Below are 22,567 nucleotides of genomic sequence, written 5' to 3'. Positions count from 1 at the left end.
AATGATTTGCATATTATCACAGCATACCTACACTGACATTCAATGGCCTCGTGCCAAAATAGCTACAAGGTCTGTGCTGATGACAAGAAGTGAGCGAGCCTCTGCAGTTAAAACCTCCATACTTTGGAACACTTGTGAATATCCAGTGTGTTTAATCTGCTTTTATCTCTTCACATTGGTTATTTTTTGTCTTACCTTATCTAGCCCAGAAAATCCAAAACAGGATTGTATTGCATTTGTTTGCTGTATGATTTATGACACAATGTTGATGTGATGTGTGATTCAGTGCAGAGGAATTTTATTGTGTTTGAATGCGTGTGAAAAGATATGACACATTGTGCAAAACATTCAGGGAGTGGCAAACAAGTTATACAACCTAAACACTGTCAAAGAGCCAAGGCCAACTCACCTGATTTGAGTACTGCTTTTCTTTGATTGGCAGCCATTAAAAGGAGGCCATGCCAATTTGCAACCTATAAGGTGTATTTGAGTAATGATTGGAGGCCTCAAGGAGGTAAAGAATTAGCTGGTTCCTGGCTCAGGAGTTGGAAGACATTGACTTTGTGGGCCCAATATCCCCGGAGTGAATTCGGTTGTGAACCTGTGCTGCATGTTCCCCCTCTCTTTCCCCTTATTTACTTCCTGTCTCCGATTTTCCAAAACAGTCTACAATATCTTGGAGGGACTGATGATTGTGTACAGGAGGAGAGGGAGTGTATAAACCCAGTTGACATTATTTTCAGTCTTAAACTTCCCACATGTTTCACACAACATAATGTTCTCTAGAATCAGCTCACCACAAGTGCCTACATTCTATTCATTTTGTTCCCTCCACCCCTCTTTGTCTCACTGTTGATGAGACGCCGTTTTTCAACTGCCAACCACATGTCATTAAATATAGCAGCCTGTTCTCATTCCAATGACCAAATACTAATGTTATATGCAAATTAAATTGGAGATGCATGTTTTGAAGGTGGGGGAAACAAGAGCACCCGTCTATGACGAGTACACGTATCGTTTCACCCCTAGTCCATAGTAAAGGATAGTTTGATTGTTCTTCATCCCACACCTTTTCCATCACAACAATGATTAATCGGACAATAGTAGGTAGATCTTAGAGAGGATGCGCCTTCCCAGTATTTGGTTTGTGGTGCTAAACCTTGTGTAAATGTTGTGTGTATATGTATCGGTTAATGTACAGACTGTGGCATACATTTCCTGGAAAGGACAATAAAGAATCTTATCTATTTCCCCTAATTGCCTTTTCACCTGTTCTCAGTTTGTAAGACTTTTTCATCCATCACTCGTCTGTGATTCCTTCCTCTCATACAGTACATGCAGACACATACAGAGACAGTCAGACAGGTGTGAACTCACCGTAACAGACAGGTGAAGCAGTAAAACGATGGCTGTCTAACATTCCATGTCTCAGGCAGAAGTTGTACTTTGGGTAAGTTCCAGTGTTGAACTCAGGATGAACAACCAAAGCCAAAGGTAGCACACAGATTTGCAGGAAAAAGTTGACTAATCTCAATTACATCAGTTTATTTTGGCCATGTCAGATAAACATGCTAACATATCGGTCTTCATCAGAGCATTAATTAGACAACTTAATTGATTAATTTAACACTGACAAACTGCTTGCCTTTAGTGGCTAGTAGCAGTAGAGAGATGACAGGAAATGAGGTATGTAACAATGCTGAACTCCAGGATGTTTCAGTTCATGCCCCTGAGCCACAGGAGAACCTCTTAAAGGAAGAATCCTGTTTTCAAAAACCTGGAACTCTATGTTCTACTGGGGAAGAAAATGTCAAAAGTTTAAATCAGTTTTAACTTTGGCTCCGTTATCAGTGTATGAATCATCCATCTCCTTTTGCTTTGATAGCCCAAACTCATGAATACACACGCACAGCCTCCAGAACCAGTTCCACCATCAGAAAAAAAGATTGCTCAGAGAAATGAAAGTTAACACCCTTTAATGTAGCTCCTGTGTTCAGGCTTGACTCCATCTTTAGTTTTCAAGATAAACTTTTCCAGTAGTCAGTCTAAGCATATAATAATTTCTGAAATTTCTGCCTTATCTGGATCTGTTCCCATCCAACATTTCTGATGGGCTTCTCTCTGGCATGAGGCTGAGAAACCTGCATACAGCCAGATGCGAGATACCAAAATGCAGCTAAAAAGAGAGTGAATATTAGACTGTAAAATAGGCAATTAAAAGATTAGCAACATCAACTTTTTAAAGTGATATGTCAAGGTTGTGGTTACAGTTTATTCGGCTGCCCACAAATGGCCCAAAAAATTAAATAATTAATATGCTGCTTTGACAAACTTAATCTGATGAGTTTAAGGTTATCTACACACTTGCCACTGGATGTTCCAGTAGAGCACCAGCACCTCAGACCAAAACAATGGGACAGAAAGAAAATAAAACCAAACTGTCTTTGTTAGTCTTTCCTACAATCACCAGCTCTGGTTTGGTCAAAATAAACCCTTAATTATAGAGTTAAATGTGAAAATATTCATGAAAAGGGCTGTGATGGCCGCAATGTAAGATAAGGTTAAACCAAGAGACTAGGGTTTGTGTCTCAGGTGAAACCAAAAGTCAGTGATGGCTTATTTAAAGTTTTAAGTTATGATTAATTGGTTGCCAATTGAGTTACCGATTTAATCGGCAACTACTGTGATAATCGATTAATCGTTTTGATTGAATCATTTTTTTCTCAGATTTCAGCTTCACAAATGTGAATGTTTTCTGGTTTCTTTAGCTATCTATGACTGTAAACGGAATACCTTTGAGATGTGTTCACATCAAAGACGTCACTTTGGGTTTTGGGAAACAACTTTTTCATAGTTTACTCACATTTTAAGGACGGAACAACTCATTGATTAATCGAGAAAGTGATCGACCCTTAATATTTGTGAAAAAGGCTGCAGTGGCTGCAACATAAGCTTACGTTAATTTTCAGGGACAGATCTCAAAGTATGTCCATTAAAAGTTGTCGTTTTTACCACTTACAGGCTCAGACTGAATATTATGGAAAGGATCCCTACAAAGATAGACATTTTGTTTAACCAGGAACAGCCGTAATATCACTCGCCACCAGACTCCATAGACAAAAACGATAATTTTACCTTGCATATCATCATATCATCATAACATCGTAACGTCACTCAGTCGACAGAAACAAAATAAAACTCACAAAAACCGTTTTTGTTAGTCTTTCCACTGTTCCAACAATCACCAACTCTGCTTTGATGAAAATAAATCCTTAATTCACTGATGTAGATGATAAAATGAGCAGTTTCAGTCGCTCTGCGCACAGAGCAGACCTGCTGTGTGAACAAACCACAGAGAGGCTGCGATAGCAACACAGGCAGAGGGAGTGTGACACCATGACTCCACTGTATCTATAGAGAATAGTTGTTTGTGGCCATATTTATGTGTTAAATCTCGTATATAACCCTTTATGTGAGTAAGTGATCATTCAGCATTAATGAATTTTAGAGAAATTATAACATTTTCTTGAGGCAAAAAAATGTCACAATCTCTGGCAGGAGGAGTTGTGAGGAGGGAGGAGAATGAAGTGCATTGACAGATAAGAGGAGAGGAGAGAGCAGCAGAGAGAAGACAGCTGCCGAAGAGAGGGAGGGAAACTTTCCATGTTCTGAGGGCCTGTTGGAATCTGGAGCTGCTGACGTTGCTGCACCAAAACTGTACTTCACTGTGCGGAGGCACGCTGTTTACCCAGTGCACAACTTCTACTTGAGACATGGAGGGTTTGACAGCCATCATTTTAGTGCTTCACCTGTCTGTTACGGTGAGTTCACAGCTGTCTGACTGACTGTCTCTGTAAGTGTGTCTCATGTACTGTACTGTATGAGAGAAAGGAATCACAGAGACGAGTGATGGATGAGGCAAGTAGGGGAAATAGATTCTTTATTGTCTTTCCAGGAAATGTATGCCACAGTCTGTACATTATCCGTATACACACAACATTAACACAAGATTGACATTTAAACACAGCACACTTGTACATACATTCAGGTATTTACACATAATGGCTACCGGGGAGTTTTGTTGAGTAAGGCTATGGCAGAAGGGACAAAACTTCTGCCAGCAAGCTCGTTTACAGTCTAGTGATTTGTATGTACGCCCGGATGGTAGCAATGTGAAAACCTGATTGAGGGGGTGCCTGGGGTCGTGTGCTATGATCTGTGCTCTGCATGTGATGGCTTTGCTGTTGAGGTCTGAGAGGTTGGGGCTAGGGAGACCAATAATTTTGGAAGCGCTGTTTGTGGTGCGTATGAGTTTGTTCCTGTTGGAGGCAGTTAAAATGTTAATGTTAAAAGAAACAGGTGGAACAGTAATAATAATTTTATAAAGCAGCAGCAGAAGGTGGGGGCAACAGAAGGTCTTAAATGACTAATAATAAAATCAGTTTAATTCATCTAGTAATCTAATAAAAAATACATTAAAATACAATACTGATTTCACCTTTTTATATGTCAAAACTCAGTTGACATTATTTCTGCCTTGAAGTTCACAAACAGCTCGACAATGTCAAATTTAATTTTTTCCATAAGTTCACATACAGCACTATTAATTTTTTTCCCTGCACCCCTCTTTGTCTCCCTTTGATTTAGCCCTCTTTTTTCTATTAACACGTCATCACGTTATTAACATTAAATATACCTTCCAGGGTTTGACGTTAATGAGTTTTTTCACTTGCCTGGCCTGGAAAATCTGCTTGCCTGTAGTCAATATTTACTTGCCCCTATACAGACTGTCTGATTTATTGTGCTTTTTAGACATGCACGATAATGGACTTTAGCCGCTATCTGACATGCTGATACTATCCAGCTCCTTTTAGCTGATTTCTGATGCTGATATATGCACGTATTTCTTCAACCTAATTGCAATTATTATTGTGCCTGCTCTTATTGTTATGGCCCACTGGCATAAAATAAATTTAGATATTTGCTTTGATCATATTGTGAAGAAAATTAACTTCAGTATTGGTGTGCTTTTCCATTCTAGAAGCTAATGTGGTAGATGAATGTTTTAGATGGGGTAGTAAATGTATACAGTTTGGTTAGGGGGTTTGTAATGTTATGGTAGGGGGTGACTGATAAGACTCTGGTCACAGTCACAGGGTCAGATCAAAGGACCATTTGTGTTGAAGACCTCAACCTTTCGCGTATGATTTACAGCAGACAGCAGTATGTAAATAGGATAACAGATTGTACTGAAAGGTATATAAGGGAAAGCATTCTGGAAGTAGGGAGAGAACATCTATGCTGTGGTCTTCTGTCCATGCTGCATGAGTAAAGGGACTTGATTTATCACACTGGGTTCGTAATTCTTCAGAAAACTAGCAACTGTCAATATTATGGAAGAATATTTTATTTTATTTATGTCTTAAATGCCGTTTTACGACATGTGATCTTTTAGGCTTTTATGTCACATTCATTCATGCATGGATGCCCATAGAAGGAAGCAACTCTATATAGAGTGCAGCAGGGTTGATGTATTTTTGTAGACCAGCACAGAAGTTAACAGCGCCAAAGAGATTTTCCATTATGGATTATTGGATTATTGAACAAAGGTTTTTAATACTTGCACATCTTGTTAAGCAAAGTAATCCTCAAAAATGAACACCACATGTGAGATTTTTGAAGTGTAAATGTGATCGGCCAGAGTAAAAAGTTAACGCTGGACTACACTACAGTCACAGGACTTCACAACCACTAAACTTCCAACTTGTAATTACCGTATTGATCCGAATATAAGACGATATTTTTTCCCTTGAAAAATGCCTGAAAATGACGCCTCGTCTTATATTCGGGGTGTAAGGAGTAACCCATGTAAAACAATAGGTAGCGCCATATGAGCGCTTTTCTCTCCGTCAGCGTTTAGTGCAGTGTGACCCTAACGTGATCCTGTAAACAAGCATGTACAGTAAACAAGGCTGGAGTGGGTGTGTTAGCCTTCATTTGCATAAACTGGCGACAACGAAAGTGCGAGTGAGGAGGAGGAACGCAGTGATACTGAGGATGCAGCTTAATGAAAGAAGGTGTTTTTGGATGTTGTTGTTCTCACATTTTGCAGACTGTTCTGACACTGTCGAGACAATGTGCGCCGTTTATTGCACAAGTTAAGCCAGTAGGCTCATGCTCGTTTAATTGCGCTGTTATAGAACCGTGAAGTGCGTTCTGCGCTTTGCCTATTTGCGGAGCTATAGAAGGTTTTATGATTTTTTTCCCCGCATGATAAACACCAAAGATGTTGAAATGTACAAGGAAAACAATGAATTTTTTTTTATGCAAATGAAATTTTGTCCAAATAAAAAGTATTTTTCCAAATATGGGTCTTGAAAAAGAGGGGTCGTCTTATATTCAGGGTCGTCTTATATTCAGGGTCGTCTTATATTCGGGTCAATACGGTACATCATGGAATTAAAATATTCAAGTTGGAAAGTTTGAGGTGGACTAGGTAAGTCTCAGACTCATGCACACACAGGGTGCAACACTTTCATATTGGTGAATGAACACTGCCATCTTCTTCCAGTACATTTTGTTATGTATAACAACTGACCAGAAAGCAGGCACAAAGTATCTCAGAGTAACATTAACACAAATACAGTGATGTGAGATGAATGTTCTGTTCTCTCTGCAGGTGGCAGCCAGTGTTCCACAGCTCCGACGCCACAAGAGGGACTGGGTAATCCCAACAAAAAATCTTAAAGAGAACTTTGACTACACTACAGCAGGTTATGTTGCCAAGGTAAGGAATAAACCCATATCATGTCATCTTTGTGTTGTCAAATTGTGTGTCTCTTAACAGCAAAGGTTCATTTAAATAGCTTTACTGCTATCAGAGATCAACTTGGTAAACCCTACATTATGCCATAGGTCAACTGTTAATCAGCCTAGATCTTCTATGGGAGTTGTTTGCCTCATGACAATGATTAATTGGACGACTTTGTTGATGGATTTTAGTATTGACAAAGTCTCCATCCTGCTGCAGCTTCTCAATTTTTAAATTTAAAGTCCCCCTCCAGTCAGACATCAGTGTTTCTTCTTGTTCCTACAGTGTGATGTTTGATGAATGTCTGTGCAGAGTTTGACACTTGAAGGATGTTTTCACATTCATCTGCTAAAGTGGAATGTTTCTCTGTGCTCATTGAAAATCTGATTAAAATAAATTTCAGCAGATTCAGAAAAGTCAGAAGAGTCATTTAACATTGTCCCCCTCCATTAACACGAGTCAGTCAGGTTTTTTAGTGTTTTATGATGCTATTTCTATGTTGCAATATACTGGGATAAGCACTAGTGGTAAACTACTCTACCTCAATTATGCAATACATGATTCCATTGAAGTCTGGTTGACTTAGGAAGTACAGTAATGCTGTCTCAGTGTTGGGGGCCAGAGTTAACAGGGAAGATTACGAGTCACTGCAAAGTCACAAGCTATGCAGATTTAGGCAGAATGTGATGGAAACTACCACAAAGACAAGTAGTTGCAGCTGTAACAAACACTGGGAAACTAGTTATGACTGGATGAAGTCAGTCTATTACAGACTATCCATGAGCTTTGAAACTTAAGCTTCCTTTGATGCTTACTGTATTTAGTAAAGGTGTGTATCTCTGCCATCTAAGACGATCTGATACCTATCTAGATACATGGGCTACGATTGAGGGACGATGCATTTTAATATGGAACGATTTGATTCGATATGATGCAATCTGATACAGTTCTTAACATTTGTTTAATGTAGACATTTGTTTTACATTTTAAAGTAAAATAAGACTAATCTATAACATTGACATTGCTTACCTTTAAATACATATATTTTATAAAATACCAGGGAATCCCAAGTATTTTTTTCTTCATGTGAAGAAAATGGAAATGTCTCATTTCAGAATTACATGTAATTGTGTTTATAGTTTTAACAGACACAGACAGAAAAGAACTCGTCCAGTTGGAGCTAATTTAATATCTTACCTATTCTAGCTTGTGCTAGCTGTGTTAGCATCCACTAATGCTGTCTCACCAGGTGAGTGTTAACATTTGTCGTGCTACCGCTGGACTTCATTGCTGTCCAACAGATCTGACAAATGGACAGACTTTTCTTCCTTCTTACAGAGTCTATTGTGTGCTTCTGAATCAACCAAAGGGCTAAGGGGAAGAATAGCAATGTTTATTTTTTAGGTAAGACAGACATATTAAAATTTTAGACTACCTCTCTGCATTGGTAACGTGTCCCAGAACAAACATACTCTTTGTCCCACATTTGTATTTTTGTGCAGACTTTCTTAAAAACATTATAAACGTTGCTAATAACAACTTACAGCACAGATGAATGTGCTTACTGGCTGTATTAAAATATATATTATTGATAAGATTGTTGTGCTACACCACTGCTAACAATCCTGTGGGCTTCCTTACTTTTTTGGCGGAGCTCTGACAGAGAAAGGAAAAATAACATGCATGAGGGCTCTTGCTCCTTCATGAATCATCCGTCCCTTTTTGCTTTCGCATTTTACATGTTTTAACCCACACTCTTAAATACAGAGCCTAGAGACGTATAGCATTAAAAGAGACTGCCAGGAGCAATAAAACCGTGTTCAGGCTTGACTTTTTTTACTTTGCAAGGTGCATTGAAACTTTTACATTAGTCAAATACAGTGGATAATTATTCCTGACATTTGTTTCTTATTTGGATCTGTTCCTATCCACACCTTGCATCTGTACAGCACACAGCTGGCACGTTGAAATCATTACATGACATTTAATTAGCTGACATGTTTGTCGAAAGCGACTTACAATAGGTGCATTCAACCATGTGAATACAACCCAGTCTGATCTGAAGATGTAGATTCTGCTGTCCTTTTAATGGGGAGCTTGTTCCACCATTGTGGAGCCAGCACAGCAAACAGCTGAGATTTTGTTGAGCAGTAGCTGGGCCCTCCTTGAATTGAGGGAGCAGTGAGCTGAATGGCAGTAGCAGAGGGTAGTGCACTGGTTGGTTTGACCAGTTCCTGGACGTAGGATGGGCCTGAACTATTCACACCATTGCAGGCAAGTGTCTTGAATCGGATTTGAGCAGCCAGCAGTAGCCAGTGCAGGGTGCAGAGGAACAGTTTATTGTGGGAGAACTTGAAGACCAGCTGAATTGCTGCAGAGGTCTGATGGCAAAGTCAGGCACACCAGCCAGGAGGGAGTTGCAGTAGTAGTAGTAGTAGAAGTATATTGCGATACTGTAAGCAAGGTGATATATTGTGATTTTCTAATATTAGGAAAACTGTCATAGTATAAAGAACACGCCACCATATGCAACTTTTTTATGCAACCAGAACAGTAGAATCTGCATTGGTATTTATCAGCAAGATCCAATATATAGCACTTAGTTTACCCTAAACAAGTACATGCAGTACTCTTTTCTTGCAGCCGAGTAACCTCTGATTTGTACCCGATGCTAACAATCTAGCCTTTCAGTCTTATTTCAGCAGATGAATGTGAAAACATCCTTTTAGTGTCAAACTCTGCCCAGACATCATTCAAACAGCACACTGTAGCAACAAGAAGAAACAGAAGAAGCAAACACTGCTTATTATATTGGGGGTTTCTTTTGTTTTTTTTACTGGTTGCAACTTTGTTTTGATAATTTTCAGATCAGATCAGACGAGGGTGATGGGGGGATCCTGTACTACTCTCTGCTGGGTCCCGGGGCCAGCGAAGTACCACTGAACCTTTTTGTTGTGCAAGAGACCACTGGACTGGTGTTTATCCGAGGATCACTGGACCGAGAGGAGAGAGAAACTTACATTGTGAGAACACAACACGTATTACACATAATCAACTAGAATTCCACATTTAGGGAATTAAAGTGATTTTACTATACTGCTGTCTAATACGTTTTTGATGCATGTCTCCAGTTCTAGAGAAACAACAGCAAGAGTGGCTGATGGCCAAAGTGAAAAGATTTAAAACTGTAGTGCAGACTGAACCACAAAGGAATATAATAAAACACTAAAACCAGTTGTATCAGTTCAACTGATTCTGTGAACTCACAGAAACTTTAAACTTTTGTCTTAAGTCTTTCCCATAGCAAATCTTATGCTGCATTTAACAGTTCTTGTATATCTTAACTGTAAATGAAAAGAAGAGCAGCGACAGACATCATGGTGTCACACAAACATGTACTCTTGTACTTAAACATTTTAATGTAAAAGGTGAAAATCTAATGAATTACCATTTGCAGACGTGTGTTTTTATTTCTGTTCAACAGCTATCAGGAGTGGCCAGATCTAATGATGGCAGAGTGGTTGAATCCGGAATAAACCTTAGGTTTGATGTGGATGATGAGAATGATAATACACCTGTTTTTGTTCCTGTACCTCCAGCTACAGTCAATGAATCAAGTCCAGCAGGTAACACATGTTTTCTGCAACCAACACTTAAAATACAGGATTCAAATGCTCTGCTCTCTTGTTTCTACCTGGTCGGGCGTAGTTGTCTCTAACAGTTAATCTTACGTCTGACCCCTCTCATATTTTATTTGAAGAATCTTTAGAAGCTTTTATAGTCAAATAGTAGATTTAAAGTCACATTCTGTTAACTGTTAACTATGAGTACCAGCACTGGCCCTTAGACAATTTAAGTTTGAGACCCCTGGCGTAAAGGGAACCCAGTACAGCGCATGTGCTTCAGTGAACTGAGGTATTATAATAATTTAAATATTTTGCTTGTTTAACATGTCTGCCGCCTGTAGATAACGATAAGTCAAACTGTACTAGTGTCTTAAACACTCCAACAGGTTGCTGAAAAAAGACCTATAAAGAAGTAGAGAAGGGTGATGGAAATGGAGGGCAGTGTGGCTTGTTTCCATTTGTTGCTCCCTCACTCTCACCTCTGTGCTGAATGTTAGACTAAACCACTTATGAACTAGACACTGGAACAACCTCCTCTACAAGTGTGGCTGACTCTTCTGAGTCGACCCTGATTCAGTGACAGTCATAATGGCCAGAGCGCAAAGCTTTACATTTTTACATTTACGTCATCTGCTTTTTTCCAGGGACTCTTGTCGGGGTGATTACAGCCACTGACGCAGACCAGGCCAACAGTTCCCATTCAAAGATTACCTACAGCATCAAGAAGCAGGAGCCCTCTGATGGCACAGACCTCTTCTACATAGACAGAAACACCGGATCCATCTACGTTAAAGAAAACACCTTAGACAGAGAGGTTAAATAAATGTGGTGGAAACATTCTGTTGTAAATAAAACTTAACTTAAGTTTCATATGCCTTACATCAACTGAACTTGTCGCTCATTGTCCACAGATACAAAGCTCCTACATCTTAACAGTTACAGGAAGTGATATGGATGGAGCTCTTGGAGCTAACACAGGCACTGGGACTATTCATGTCCACGTAGTGGACATCAATGATAACAGACCCATGCTGGACAAAGACGAGGTACTATGACTTTGTTTCCGAATGACTTAAAACAGTGTGCACAGCCCTCCCTGATGTTCCCCTACCCTGTCTACATCTGTTCCTTAAGTTCCTCCAATTGTTCTGCCCTCATCAAAGAGTCCCCTTCCTTAACTACACAGACATATAACTCTTTCAACACACTGTAGTCAATGAATATTGTGCAACATCAATTGTATTGAAAGTATGAGAATAGAGTAAAACTGAAATGAGGAAGGAAAATAAAAGAAACAGTGACTATGGACATCCTCATTAATATGAATTTCCATCATGTACTGTATGCCATATGAAGCCTATTTGACATGGCTACCACATATAGCTAGCTAAAAGCCATTAACAGGACAGAATGCATGGTGGGCAATGAAAAGTACAGGACAAGCATGTCCTACCATACAGAAAAAAATATAATCAGTGCCAATATAGGTATCTTATAAGAATTACACTTACAGTGTTTTTAGATGTGATCCCAAAATGAGATTGACATAAATGATGTTGACAAGCATCTGAATGAGTATCTGTTGCAATATTCCCAATCTCCTGATCCAGTCGATTTGAACAATTTTGGCTTAGGCCTTAAAAATCAAACCCAATCACCCATAATGTTTCAGCAATAAAGTAAAAAAATACAGATTAAAACAAACAAAAAAAAAATATATGAGCCTCTGATGTGTTTAATACAAGCATTGACCTTCCTGATTTTCTCTATTTCTAGATACTCCTAAATGTTGCACTGGATCTTTTAACATATTTTGTTACAAATCCCAGAAAAGTCCACCATGTGCTCAGTCAAAATGGCCTCCTACAGGGTTCAAAGGGCAAGCAATGAGGCCAATATCTAGCAAAACAAAATAATAATAATAAAACCTAGTGGATGCAGAATGAACTCAATGTTTTTTTCTCAGGTCAGAACACCAACAACTACATATACTACATACTGTATCACATCCCGCTATCAAAAACTGACCCTCTGTCTGTACATACAACAATTCAGTCATTCAATACCTGTAATGTAACGCTAGCAATAGTTTGGGGAAACATACTTTCTGACAAAGAGGTAGATTGATACAGCTCTCATGTTTGTCTATTTGAAGTTTAAAGTTCGTTTTATTTAAAAAGGGGCAACGCACATTAATTAACACAAAGACTTAAGTCCATTATGTAAATGTGCCAGATTTAGCCATACAGGCTAATTTTCATCTGCAGTCCCTGGGAGGTTGATGGCATATCAGAAACATTATAAGAGAACATACAAAAGCACATATGCACAAACAAAAAGCACATAAGCACAGATAAAAGGACCAGTGAGTAGGATTTAGTGGCATGTAGTGATGAAGTTGCAGACTATTCCAAGCGTACTGGAGAAACTACGGTGGTCATGAAACCAACTGACTAACCAGCTATCTGGCTACTGGCTGTAGCTTCATATCTAACAGATAGCACATGAGTTATATTAATCTTCTCATCTCTCTCTACCACAAAGACAATGAAACGTTCCTTTGAGCTATTCAAAGTGATAATGATATAATTTAATGTATCTCTTGCCTGTTTTGTGCCGGTGTAGTATGAAGGTGCCATTGTGGAGAACACAGCCAAGGTGGAGGTGATGAGGTTCACAGTGCTGGATGCTGACGAGGAGAAAACGGACAACTGGCTGGCTGTTTTCGATATCGTCACTGGAAATGAAGATGGGATATTCAGCATAAAGACTGATCCCAAAACCAACGAAGGTGTTCTGATGCTTGAAAAGGTCAGTCTATGTTCACATATTGGCTATTGGCTATTGGCTAGAATGGGGGCGGCTGTGGCTCAGAGGTAGAGTGGGTCGTCCACTCATTATAAGGTTGGTGGTTCGATCCCCATGTTATAAGAGTAGCGTAGCTCCTTTAAGGAATAGAGCAGTGCGTGATGTGCGATCGAACGTGTGTGTGGTAGAGCGAGCGGGAGTGTGTGAACAAGTGTGACGGTGAATGGCAGCAGAGCAGCGAGGGACACGGGTTAGCCGTAGGTTATCAGGTTTAGCAGTAAATGTACAGGGTGAGTTACAGTTCACGGTGAATAAAAGCTGACGCTTCTCAAGACCAAAGTGGAGCCTCTGTCTGAGTTGTCTGCCGACTGCTGAGGATAAAGTGAAGGCGGTTAGACTACAGTCTGGGAGCCGAACAGGAATGGTTAACACCAGGCTCCTCTCACTGCATGTCGAAGTGTCCTTGAGCAAGATACTGAACCCCAAATTGTTTAATGAATGCTTAGTTTCCATTCTATTGAGCACCTTGCAGGGCAGCCACTGCCATCAGTGTATGAATGTTTGTGAACAGGGTGAGTGTGGCATGTAGTGTACAGCGCATTGAGAACACACTTTACCACAATCATGATAGTCAAACATACAAAATGAATGCTTCATGACATGACAGCATCAAGAAAAAACTTTTGGTGAGAGTAAAGTGATGTGGCTCAATTCTGTTTTTCCTTTCAGCCTGTTGATTTTGAGGAGAATCCTGATATCAAGCTGGGATTGTTGGTATCCAATGTGGCCCCAGCTGTGGGACAGGGAGGTGGTGATAGCAGTGGAGGAGGAGGAGGAGGAGGAGGAGGAGGAGGAGAAGGGGAAGGAGAAGGAGATGGAGATGGAGATGGAGATGGAGCTGGAAACGGAGGTGTAGATGTTGGACTTGGAACTGGGGCTGCAGCTGGGGCTAGCATGGGGGGTGGGGGTGGGGCTGGGGCTGGGGCCGGCGCTGGCATGGGGGCTGGGGCTGGGGCCGGGGCTGGGGCTGGTAGTGCTGGAGCTGGTGGTAAAAAGCCAGTGAAGAAAAAGAGGCCAAAAAAAGGCAAAATTTACCAAGTGAACATTGCAGTGCTGAATGAGCCTGAGGGGGTTAACTTTAAACCCTCAGTGAAGCCTGTCTTTGTTTCGGAGAACCCAGATGACAATCCTCTAATGGAGGTGATTGCTGTCTTCAGAGCCACTGAAACTGACACTGGAAAACCTGCAGAAAATGTTCGGTAAGGTGTAGTCACACTTGACATTTAGCTTAAAAGCTCCATAAATACATATTTATCATACTTTAATACTACTAGAGCATTTACTAGATCAGTGGTTCTCAACCTGGCGTCTGGAGAACCACAGGATGTCCTTGAGGAGTTTCCAGGTGTTACCCATAAAAAATAAGGAATCTTTTAATTTTCATTGACTAGAAGTTAGCCTAATGAGAGAATGTATAAGAATGACTATTCTTTTCATAGGTTTTACACTGTTTAATCTACAAATATACTGTATGGAATAACTAAATCTTATCAAACAGGGATCCCTGAGACTACATTTTTATATTATATTATAACCAGTAGATAAATTAAAATATGTGACTGTTGTGATTAAACTCTATAAAGTAAATGTGCTGCACTCTGTTCCCACAGATATGCTAAAGGTTATGATCCTGACAACTGGCTGTTGATCGACCCAGAAACAGCTGAGATTAGACTTCAGAAGTACCCAGACAGAGAATCCCCGTTCTTGATTAATGGAACTTACTACGCTAAAATACTAAGTTTGACTGAAGGTAAGCTCTTTTTTATCATGTAAACATTTTGCTACTACTGCTGATCACACTGTGAATAAACACCCACCAAGTTTGTCAAACTTTCTGTTGTGGACTGCTTGTGTTTTCTGATTCCCACAGAAACACCACCTAAGATGATCACAGGAACAATAGCGTTGCAGGTGGGAGATGTAAATGACAACTGCCCCTCACTGACCAATGATGTGGAGTACATCTGCTCAGACACTGAAGTCATTAACGTGACAGCGGTGGATGAGGATGGAGACCCAAACTCAGCCCCTTTCAGCTTCAGCCTTGTGTCAGAGGAGACCCAAGGGGAGTGGAGGGTTGAACCTTCAAATGGTATGGGGCCTTAATTTTAATATTACCTGTTTAATTAGGGTTTCTGTTCACACAAATGGTTTAAACTTCATATTGAAAAGTCTGCACTTGTTGCTAGATGTCTGTCTACATTTGATAAAGCCGGTATGATCAGTGTAAATTATGAGATTTTTTACTCCGGTAGCTACCTTCTTATTGAAGGAAGCCCCAAAAGGCAAGTGAATGTTTTTATTTTATTTTATTTATGAAAACAGGTGAATTTTGCTTTGTTGTAATACTCATTTCCACCACAAAAGGCTAAAGTGCACCTGTTCTAAACAGAACTAAAAGCATTCATGTTTCTTTCAAGGTGAGTGCTCTTATAGCGCCAATTAAAATGCATTTTAATAAAGAATTTCACCTGTTTTCACAGATCTCATCCAGTCCTTTTACCCCAGACAGAACAATTTCTCATGACACAGGGGTGCATCAACAGTGGAAAAACAGTTTTTCCTCTACTGGACCAGTAAGACACCTCTCGTTCTGTCTCGTTCTTAGATACCGGCGTATCCCTTAAGGCTCTGAGACCACTGTGGCCTGGTCACTACAAGGTTGCCTTCATCATCCAGGATCAGCAGGGCCTCGCATGCCCAGACCCCCAGTACCTGGACCTACATGTGTGCTCCTGTGAGGAAGGAGAGACTTGCAGAGCACCACGTTTACACGGTCAAAGAGCTTCTCTCAAGGAATCTTCCTCTACATTTGGAGGATTGGGAGTGGGGGCATTGATCTTGGGACTTCTGACACTGCTTAGTGAGTATGTTGTAGGGTTAGCATGACTAAAAAATTAAATATTAATATATATAAATATTAAATACACTTATATGATCTAGGAATGCGGTTAAAATAATAAAATTTAAAATCTCTTTGTAACTTTAACAAATACCCTATCGATGGGCAGGATTCTTTTGGATTACCCCTGCAGTAGTGAACAACTCTAGCCTATGTCATTTTAAAAATTCTTTCTTTATTGCATTGGGGCAGTGTCATTTTAGAGGTGGATATCTCAAAACAATGGCAAATAAAAATAAAAATCTCCATGTCTAAAACTGAAAATAAGAGAAAATCCTCCCTGTAACCTATTTGAAGTGTAAGATTTTCAATTCTGTTGTGGTTATGTTTTTCAGTCGTAGGGGTCTTTCTGATGACCTGCTCCTGCGGAGGAGTGTCAGGGACCTTCACTGAACTTCCTTTTGATACCAGAGAACACCTCATTGTCTACCACACAGAGGGCCGGGGAGAGGACAAGGTAAAATACACAGTGTGAAGCAGACTATCTGTATTTAGGAGCAAAAAGACTGAAGCATTCCAGCCAATAGTCAACATGATAATACTATATGTTTAAATGACAGATGTGTTTGTGTAGGTAAGTTAACTAATAATAAAGTCATAACAAAGGTGAAGAGAACTAGAATCGGAATCAGAATAGGAAATACTTTGGTAATCCAAAGTAAATGTAAATAAACAGAAATTAAATAGTAATGAGTTTTAAAGATTGTAGATTGTAATCATCTCCAACTATCTACAATCTACAAAGAATGACAGAAAGATCCAGTGTATCACACATGTTATTGCACCTTAATCAACTTATTGCACACCACAGTAACATTTGAGCACCAGATTAATGACAATGACTGAGTTTTGACACTCTGAGGGAGGAGTTAAAGAGTTTCATGGTCACAGGCAGGAATGACTTCCCGTGCCACTCTGTGGTGCACCTCGGCAGAATGAGTCTTGCACTGAAAGTCCTCCTGTGTGCAATAATTGCACATGTACAGTTGTTATACACTTAAATATTTTTGCACACCACATTTCTACTACTGCATATAGTGTATATATTTTTAATTATGGTAAATGGTCCTGTACTTGTATAGCGTAGTCTTCCGACCACTCAAAGCACTTTTACACTACATGCCACATTTACCTTTCACACACATCCCATCAGTGATGGCAAAGCCCATCGCACGGAAACTAATGCATCCATACACTGATGCAAACATTGGGAGCAGAATCAGGGTTCAGTATCTTGAAGGATACTTCAGCGGGTGGCTGTAGGAGCCGGGGATCGAACCATCAGCCTTCCGACTGGTGGACAACCAGCTCTGTCTCTGAGCCAGCATCCCCCTCTCTGATACTGCCATCAAAGAGTGTAGCTCCACGCTCACAACATCACTGGCCTTGCAGATCAGTTCATTGAGTTTGTTAGTGTCTGCTACCCTCAACCTGCTGCCCCAGCAGACAACAGCAAACTGGCCACTACAGACTCACTTAAGTTCAAATTAAAAATGTAACAAAGTTAGTTCAAACTGTAGGTTTTGGAATTAAAAGTGCACTTAATAAATAATAACAACGAAAATTACACTAAATTTGAAGGACACCAGATTTCGTAGCCCCAAATTCCACCAGGCATGGCTGCAAAACGTTCCGGCTCTGCCACAGTCACCGGAGTTGATCATGCCCAAAACAATACTCGAAACTAGCAGCATTCCCTGAAGCATCTGAAGCTACAATCTGCTCCGCATAGAATATGCAGCTGGTGTATTTTTATTGGAATTCTCAACCCACTCACGTCAACAACAGCACAGCTAAGCACTGATAGATCTGAAATAAACTTGCTTCTAAACTTGCAAGTGACGTCTTGACTTGACTTGACCTGGACTTCAAAATAAAACAGGTCCGGGTGCAGGTTTAGAATCAGTGACCACTGTGGTGTTTGATTCCTAAAAGGCAGCAGTTATCAGGTCAGTGTATACAGATGTTATGTTGGTAAAAATTGAAGCATATATACTTACACACACATACATCCGAAGGCTGTGCTGCCTAGAGGAAATGTGCAAATGCAAATGTGATCATATTTTAGCAGTCAAGCTTTATACATTCCTAAAGATCTCAACTCTAAAAATAACATGTAATATGATTCGGTAGCGTGGTTTGAGGATTGCACAATGAGGCAAAAACGTATTATTGTTTACTAGTCAATTTCACGTCAATGTCAGAAAAGTCAATGTGCAGCCTAAAATGTCTGTTTTAAAATGTCGCTCGTCAATGGCTGTCTATGTTTCCCTCAGAGTGTCCCTCTGCTTAGCTCTCCTGTCCAGATGACACGTGCCACCACATCTGCTGTACAGGCCATCAACATAGCTTCCATGACCAAAGTGGACACAACAACTTCCTTCAAAAGTCTGAACATGGACACTGCCAACAACCGCTGGCAACACAAGTCCCAGTGTGTGGCCGAGGGCAGGATGCAGCAGAGCAGCTTTAGAAAATCCAGGGGGATCTGCAAAGAGGCGTACTCAAAACAGGAACAGCTGTTACTGTATAAAGACATGGATGGCATCGCCCTCTCTGATGTGTTTCTGCATGAGTTCTACTCACAGGTGAGACCAGGTCTAGGTCTTTTTCATTTTTTAATATTAAAAATTTTAAAGTGATGAGTTAGAACTAAGCCTTTTTTTAGTGAATGCAGTTACTGTATTCGGTTCCAACGTGTGTGTTAACGGTTTCTAAGACAGCTGGTCCTTGGTCTGAGGCAGTTTTAAATTTGTTATCAGAGTACTGTGTGTTGGCACTGTTTGTGAATGAGGGTTTGTATCAAGCTATGTCACAGGCAGCTCTCAAACATTAATTCAAACTGTGTAAATGTTGCTTTGGGCACATTGGTGCTGGTAATTAGAGTTTCATTATGCAGATTGTTAACAGTGTGTTGGATGTAATCATTCGTGAATTTTTATACAAGGACTTGGCAGAGACAATGGCAGTAACATGCCTTTAATTTTTTCTTTGTATTAATGTTGATGTCTGTACAGAAGGCGAGCTGTGCAGCAGCAAGGCAGGCAACAAGGGACAATCTGTTGGAGTATGACTATGAGGGTCAGGGCTCCCCTGCTGGCTCAGTGGGCTGCTGCAGCATCCTGGAGTCTGACAACGACCTGCAGTTCCTTGATGACCTCGGGCTGAAGTTCAAGACCCTGGCTGAGATCTGTTCGCCGCCGAGACCTCCAACACCTCCAACACCTCTGAGTGTTTGTCAAAGTATTGTCACTCCAGAGGTGGATGACCACATTGCAAGGCTCTCATTGGACACTAAACCACCAGGCATCCATGGCATGAGCCCAGAGCCAAACCAGAATGTCAGCATCAGCCAGTCATCCACCAGAGTCATTAATGGATTTAATGGAGCAGCTTGCAGCAGCATGCATGTGCAGTCTGCAGACAGCACCAGTAACAAGGCTCTTTCATCTCATGTTAGTCCTGTTACCACAGCCATGCAGCCCTCTCCTGGACAAATGCTTGTACTACAGCAACAGCAGCCTGTCTACTACACCACCACCCCTGTGCTCCAGCCGATGCACTATGTAGTCCAGCCACAGCTTCAGAGCAATGTGCTGCTGGCTGAAGCTCCTGTTACCAACCTGCAGGGCATGATTCTGCTCAACGGGACGCCTCAACACACTAAGCACATCCTGCATGGGGGAAACACCGCCAGGACTTTAACTCTCGGTAGGCAAAGAGGCCAGAGAGTGGTCAAGGAGACCCAGGGAGCAGGGATATGGGTTAGGTCTGACGGTGCAGGAGAGGTGATGGGTGTCAGGAGGAGTGGTCGCAGGATTAAGTCAGAGGGCGGAGATATGGCGGAGCATCGTAGCATAGGGACGCTGGTAGGTGGACACATGAGTGTGGAAGCAGCAGGGTCTGAAGAGGGGCAGTTAGTGAAAGCCAGAGGAAACAAGACCAGAAGAAGGTCAACAACGTCAGCAGAGACAGGTTTCATTTAATAGAATTCATTCAGAAAACACAGAACCAGCAGACCAAATACCTTCTCATATAAAAATCAAAAGATTCCTTTATCTAACTTGTGTACTGACAACGGAAAGCTGTGCATTTAATTACCGTCAATTATTACCTGCTACTTAAAAACATGTGAACCTCCTGAGCACTGTTTTCCCATTATTTTCTTATTTCATCAGTATTTTTTTATATGAAATAACAAGTGCATGTTTATCAATCCCATATTCTTTTTTTTGTTGTTGAGAAAATCAATTGCGTAGTCAAAAGACTAAATTATTTTGTAAAAATCGTTTGTGAACCCTGATTTTTTGTTTAAAACAAGCAGGTAAATACAAACAGGAGGCACAACATTGTTGGCTAAATGAACTAATGAAATGAGCGACCTTTAGAGCGGTAGTTTAGTAATCCACGGTAGTACTGTTGTGTAGGAAGCGTGACGTTTTGGCACCGCGAGTACCATGCAATGTTTCAATCACAGCCCTACGTTGTATACGCCTCCCTGTAATTCACTCACTCATTAGGCTACTCTGCTCAGGCCGTGACGAGCAGAGACAACCATGTTGCTGCTGATCAGTGTGCTAGCAGCAGCAGGGCATTATAATTCATTACTTGTGTTGTTGTTGTTGTTATTGTGAATGTACGGCAGGCTGTAGCCAACGATATATAGCGCAATTCATTACTTATGGGAAACGTTTCAAGAGCAACAGGCTACCTCCAAGCAGCACAGCACAGGGAGAAGTGGGTGTAATGCGGAAGACGTAGCCAGTCAAACCAACCAATAGAAACTCTTCTCTCGTCCACCAGCGTAGGCCCCGCCCATCAAGTGCAGTTGAATTCGCAAGCAAAACTTTTGAATTTGCAAGCAAAGAGGACTGATTTATAAGCAAAATGGTCGTATGTTTTTACTTACAAACATTAGTTTTGATTGAAGTTGAAGAAATATGTTCTCTCATATTTTTTTTTCAATTGCAACCTGTTCTGTTTTGATCTCAAAAAAATGTTTTTGATTGCCACTTACTCTTTTTTGCTCTCAAATCTCGTTTTTGGTTTCAAATCTATTCTATTTGATTGAATAATAAAGGAACAAAATTCTCTCCATATCTGTCCTCCTGTCTGTCCTCCCGCCTGTCCTACCGACTCTTCCGTTACATTTTTGCCCGAAAAACAGCGTCTGTCACCGGCGAAAAACTTGCGGAGTGTTAAAACATTCTCCGCCTTGCAAGTGAGGGAGTCAGTTTACTGCTGGTGATTATTATGTAATAATTGTGTAATTTAGAGTGAAAAACGTAACTATGTCACTTTCCAGGATGTTTGGTGGGTCAGGATCTCAATCACTACACATTATAACAGCATCCATATGATTATAAAGTGTCAGCGGGTTTAGATTGACGGGGGAGACAACTGGGAAACACCTTCAACACGAGCTCTGCAGTGATTGGCTCTGCTGCGCACGTGGCTACGGTGGCTGTAGTTGACAATACTAGCGGAATTCGTAAATAATTTATGAAATAATAATTTATTAACGGTCTCTTTATAGTCCAAACAAAGCCGATGTTACACACCCTCAAACCACACAGCAGCCATGTTGAAACTCTCAGGTCAGTCTGATCCTGATCTGCAGAGATATTTGAGCCACACACACACACACACACACAGACAGAGATTCCTTGCTTTATAGATAGATAGATGAGCGGCAGGTGTACGGAGGCGGTACATAAAGAGACTGGAGATGGAAGGCATGGCAGAGACGGACAGAACGGGTGAACAGAACGGGTCGACACCTCCTGGGACAGCAGCAGCAGCTACAAGTACAGAGCAGCCCCCGGACGACGAGCGGCAGTGAACCAGCGCTCCTCAGAGAGAAAACGCCAGAGAATGCCAGGGAGGCGCAGCCGGAAGGGACGCCGTAGCACGCCAAGAGGACCGACGGAGGAGGCCCAGACACTGGTGCAAAGCAGGCGGATCAAAGGTTGCTGGCGACTGTGGACTGTGCACGAGGGGATGCAGTATAGTATGGACAATTATGGACATTAATTTTTAGTATTGTTTTAGGTGGCACCATCTTTTTATTATAATAAACCCTTTTAAATGACTTTTATTCTCCTGATGGTTTTTTAACTCTGCTCAAACCTGATTTTAAAAGAACTTGGCTTTTTAGGAGTCCTAGGCTCCATATTAATCCTAGGTGGCGTTGTCGGCTTTACATACATTTTATTGACTCGGAGCAGGTCTAGAAATAGAGTTTTGGCGGCTAACACTAGCATGACACCTGATCCGGGTCTGACAAAAGCCCTGGAAGCGATGACAGCGAATATTGCCACTATAAAAAATGGCTGTGAAATCTACAGTTATTTACTG

At 40.9% G+C, this 22,567-nt stretch overlaps 1 protein-coding gene across 1 annotated transcript; it reads left to right on the top strand.

The window, feature by feature from the left end:
* Nucleotides 1–3,618: 3,618 nt before the first annotated feature.
* Nucleotides 3,619–22,302, top strand: LOC127350786 (desmoglein-2). The gene is made up of 14 exons (XM_051377761.1): nucleotides 3,619–3,821; nucleotides 6,680–6,787; nucleotides 9,679–9,834; nucleotides 10,296–10,437; nucleotides 11,082–11,251; nucleotides 11,349–11,483; nucleotides 13,063–13,248; nucleotides 13,975–14,504; nucleotides 14,916–15,058; nucleotides 15,179–15,400; nucleotides 15,917–16,171; nucleotides 16,546–16,667; nucleotides 18,487–18,798; nucleotides 19,228–22,302. The coding sequence occupies exons 1-14, from the start codon at nucleotides 3,774–3,776 to the stop codon at nucleotides 20,194–20,196; spliced, it is 3,498 nt and encodes a 1,165-aa protein (XP_051233721.1). The 5' UTR covers nucleotides 3,619–3,773; the 3' UTR covers nucleotides 20,197–22,302.
* Nucleotides 22,303–22,567: the final 265 nt, after the last annotated feature.

This window comes from Dicentrarchus labrax, unplaced genomic scaffold (assembly GCF_905237075.1).
Source record: "Dicentrarchus labrax unplaced genomic scaffold, dlabrax2021, whole genome shotgun sequence".
Lineage (NCBI taxonomy): Eukaryota > Metazoa > Chordata > Actinopteri > Moronidae > Dicentrarchus > Dicentrarchus labrax.
This window is presented reverse-complemented; position numbering and strand designations above follow the sequence as displayed.

Excerpts from the sequence above, each read along its gene's own strand:
- LOC127350786 (XM_051377761.1), top strand. The coding sequence starts at position 3,774 with ATGGAGGGTTTGACAGCCATCATTTTAGTGCTTCACCTGTCTGTTACG. Across the intron at positions 6,788-9,678 it reads CAGCAGGTTATGTTGCCAAG|ATCAGATCAGACGAGGGTGA; the intron begins GTAAGGAATAAA and ends GATAATTTTCAG. Across the intron at positions 13,249-13,974 it reads GTGTTCTGATGCTTGAAAAG|CCTGTTGATTTTGAGGAGAA; the intron begins GTCAGTCTATGT and ends TTTTCCTTTCAG.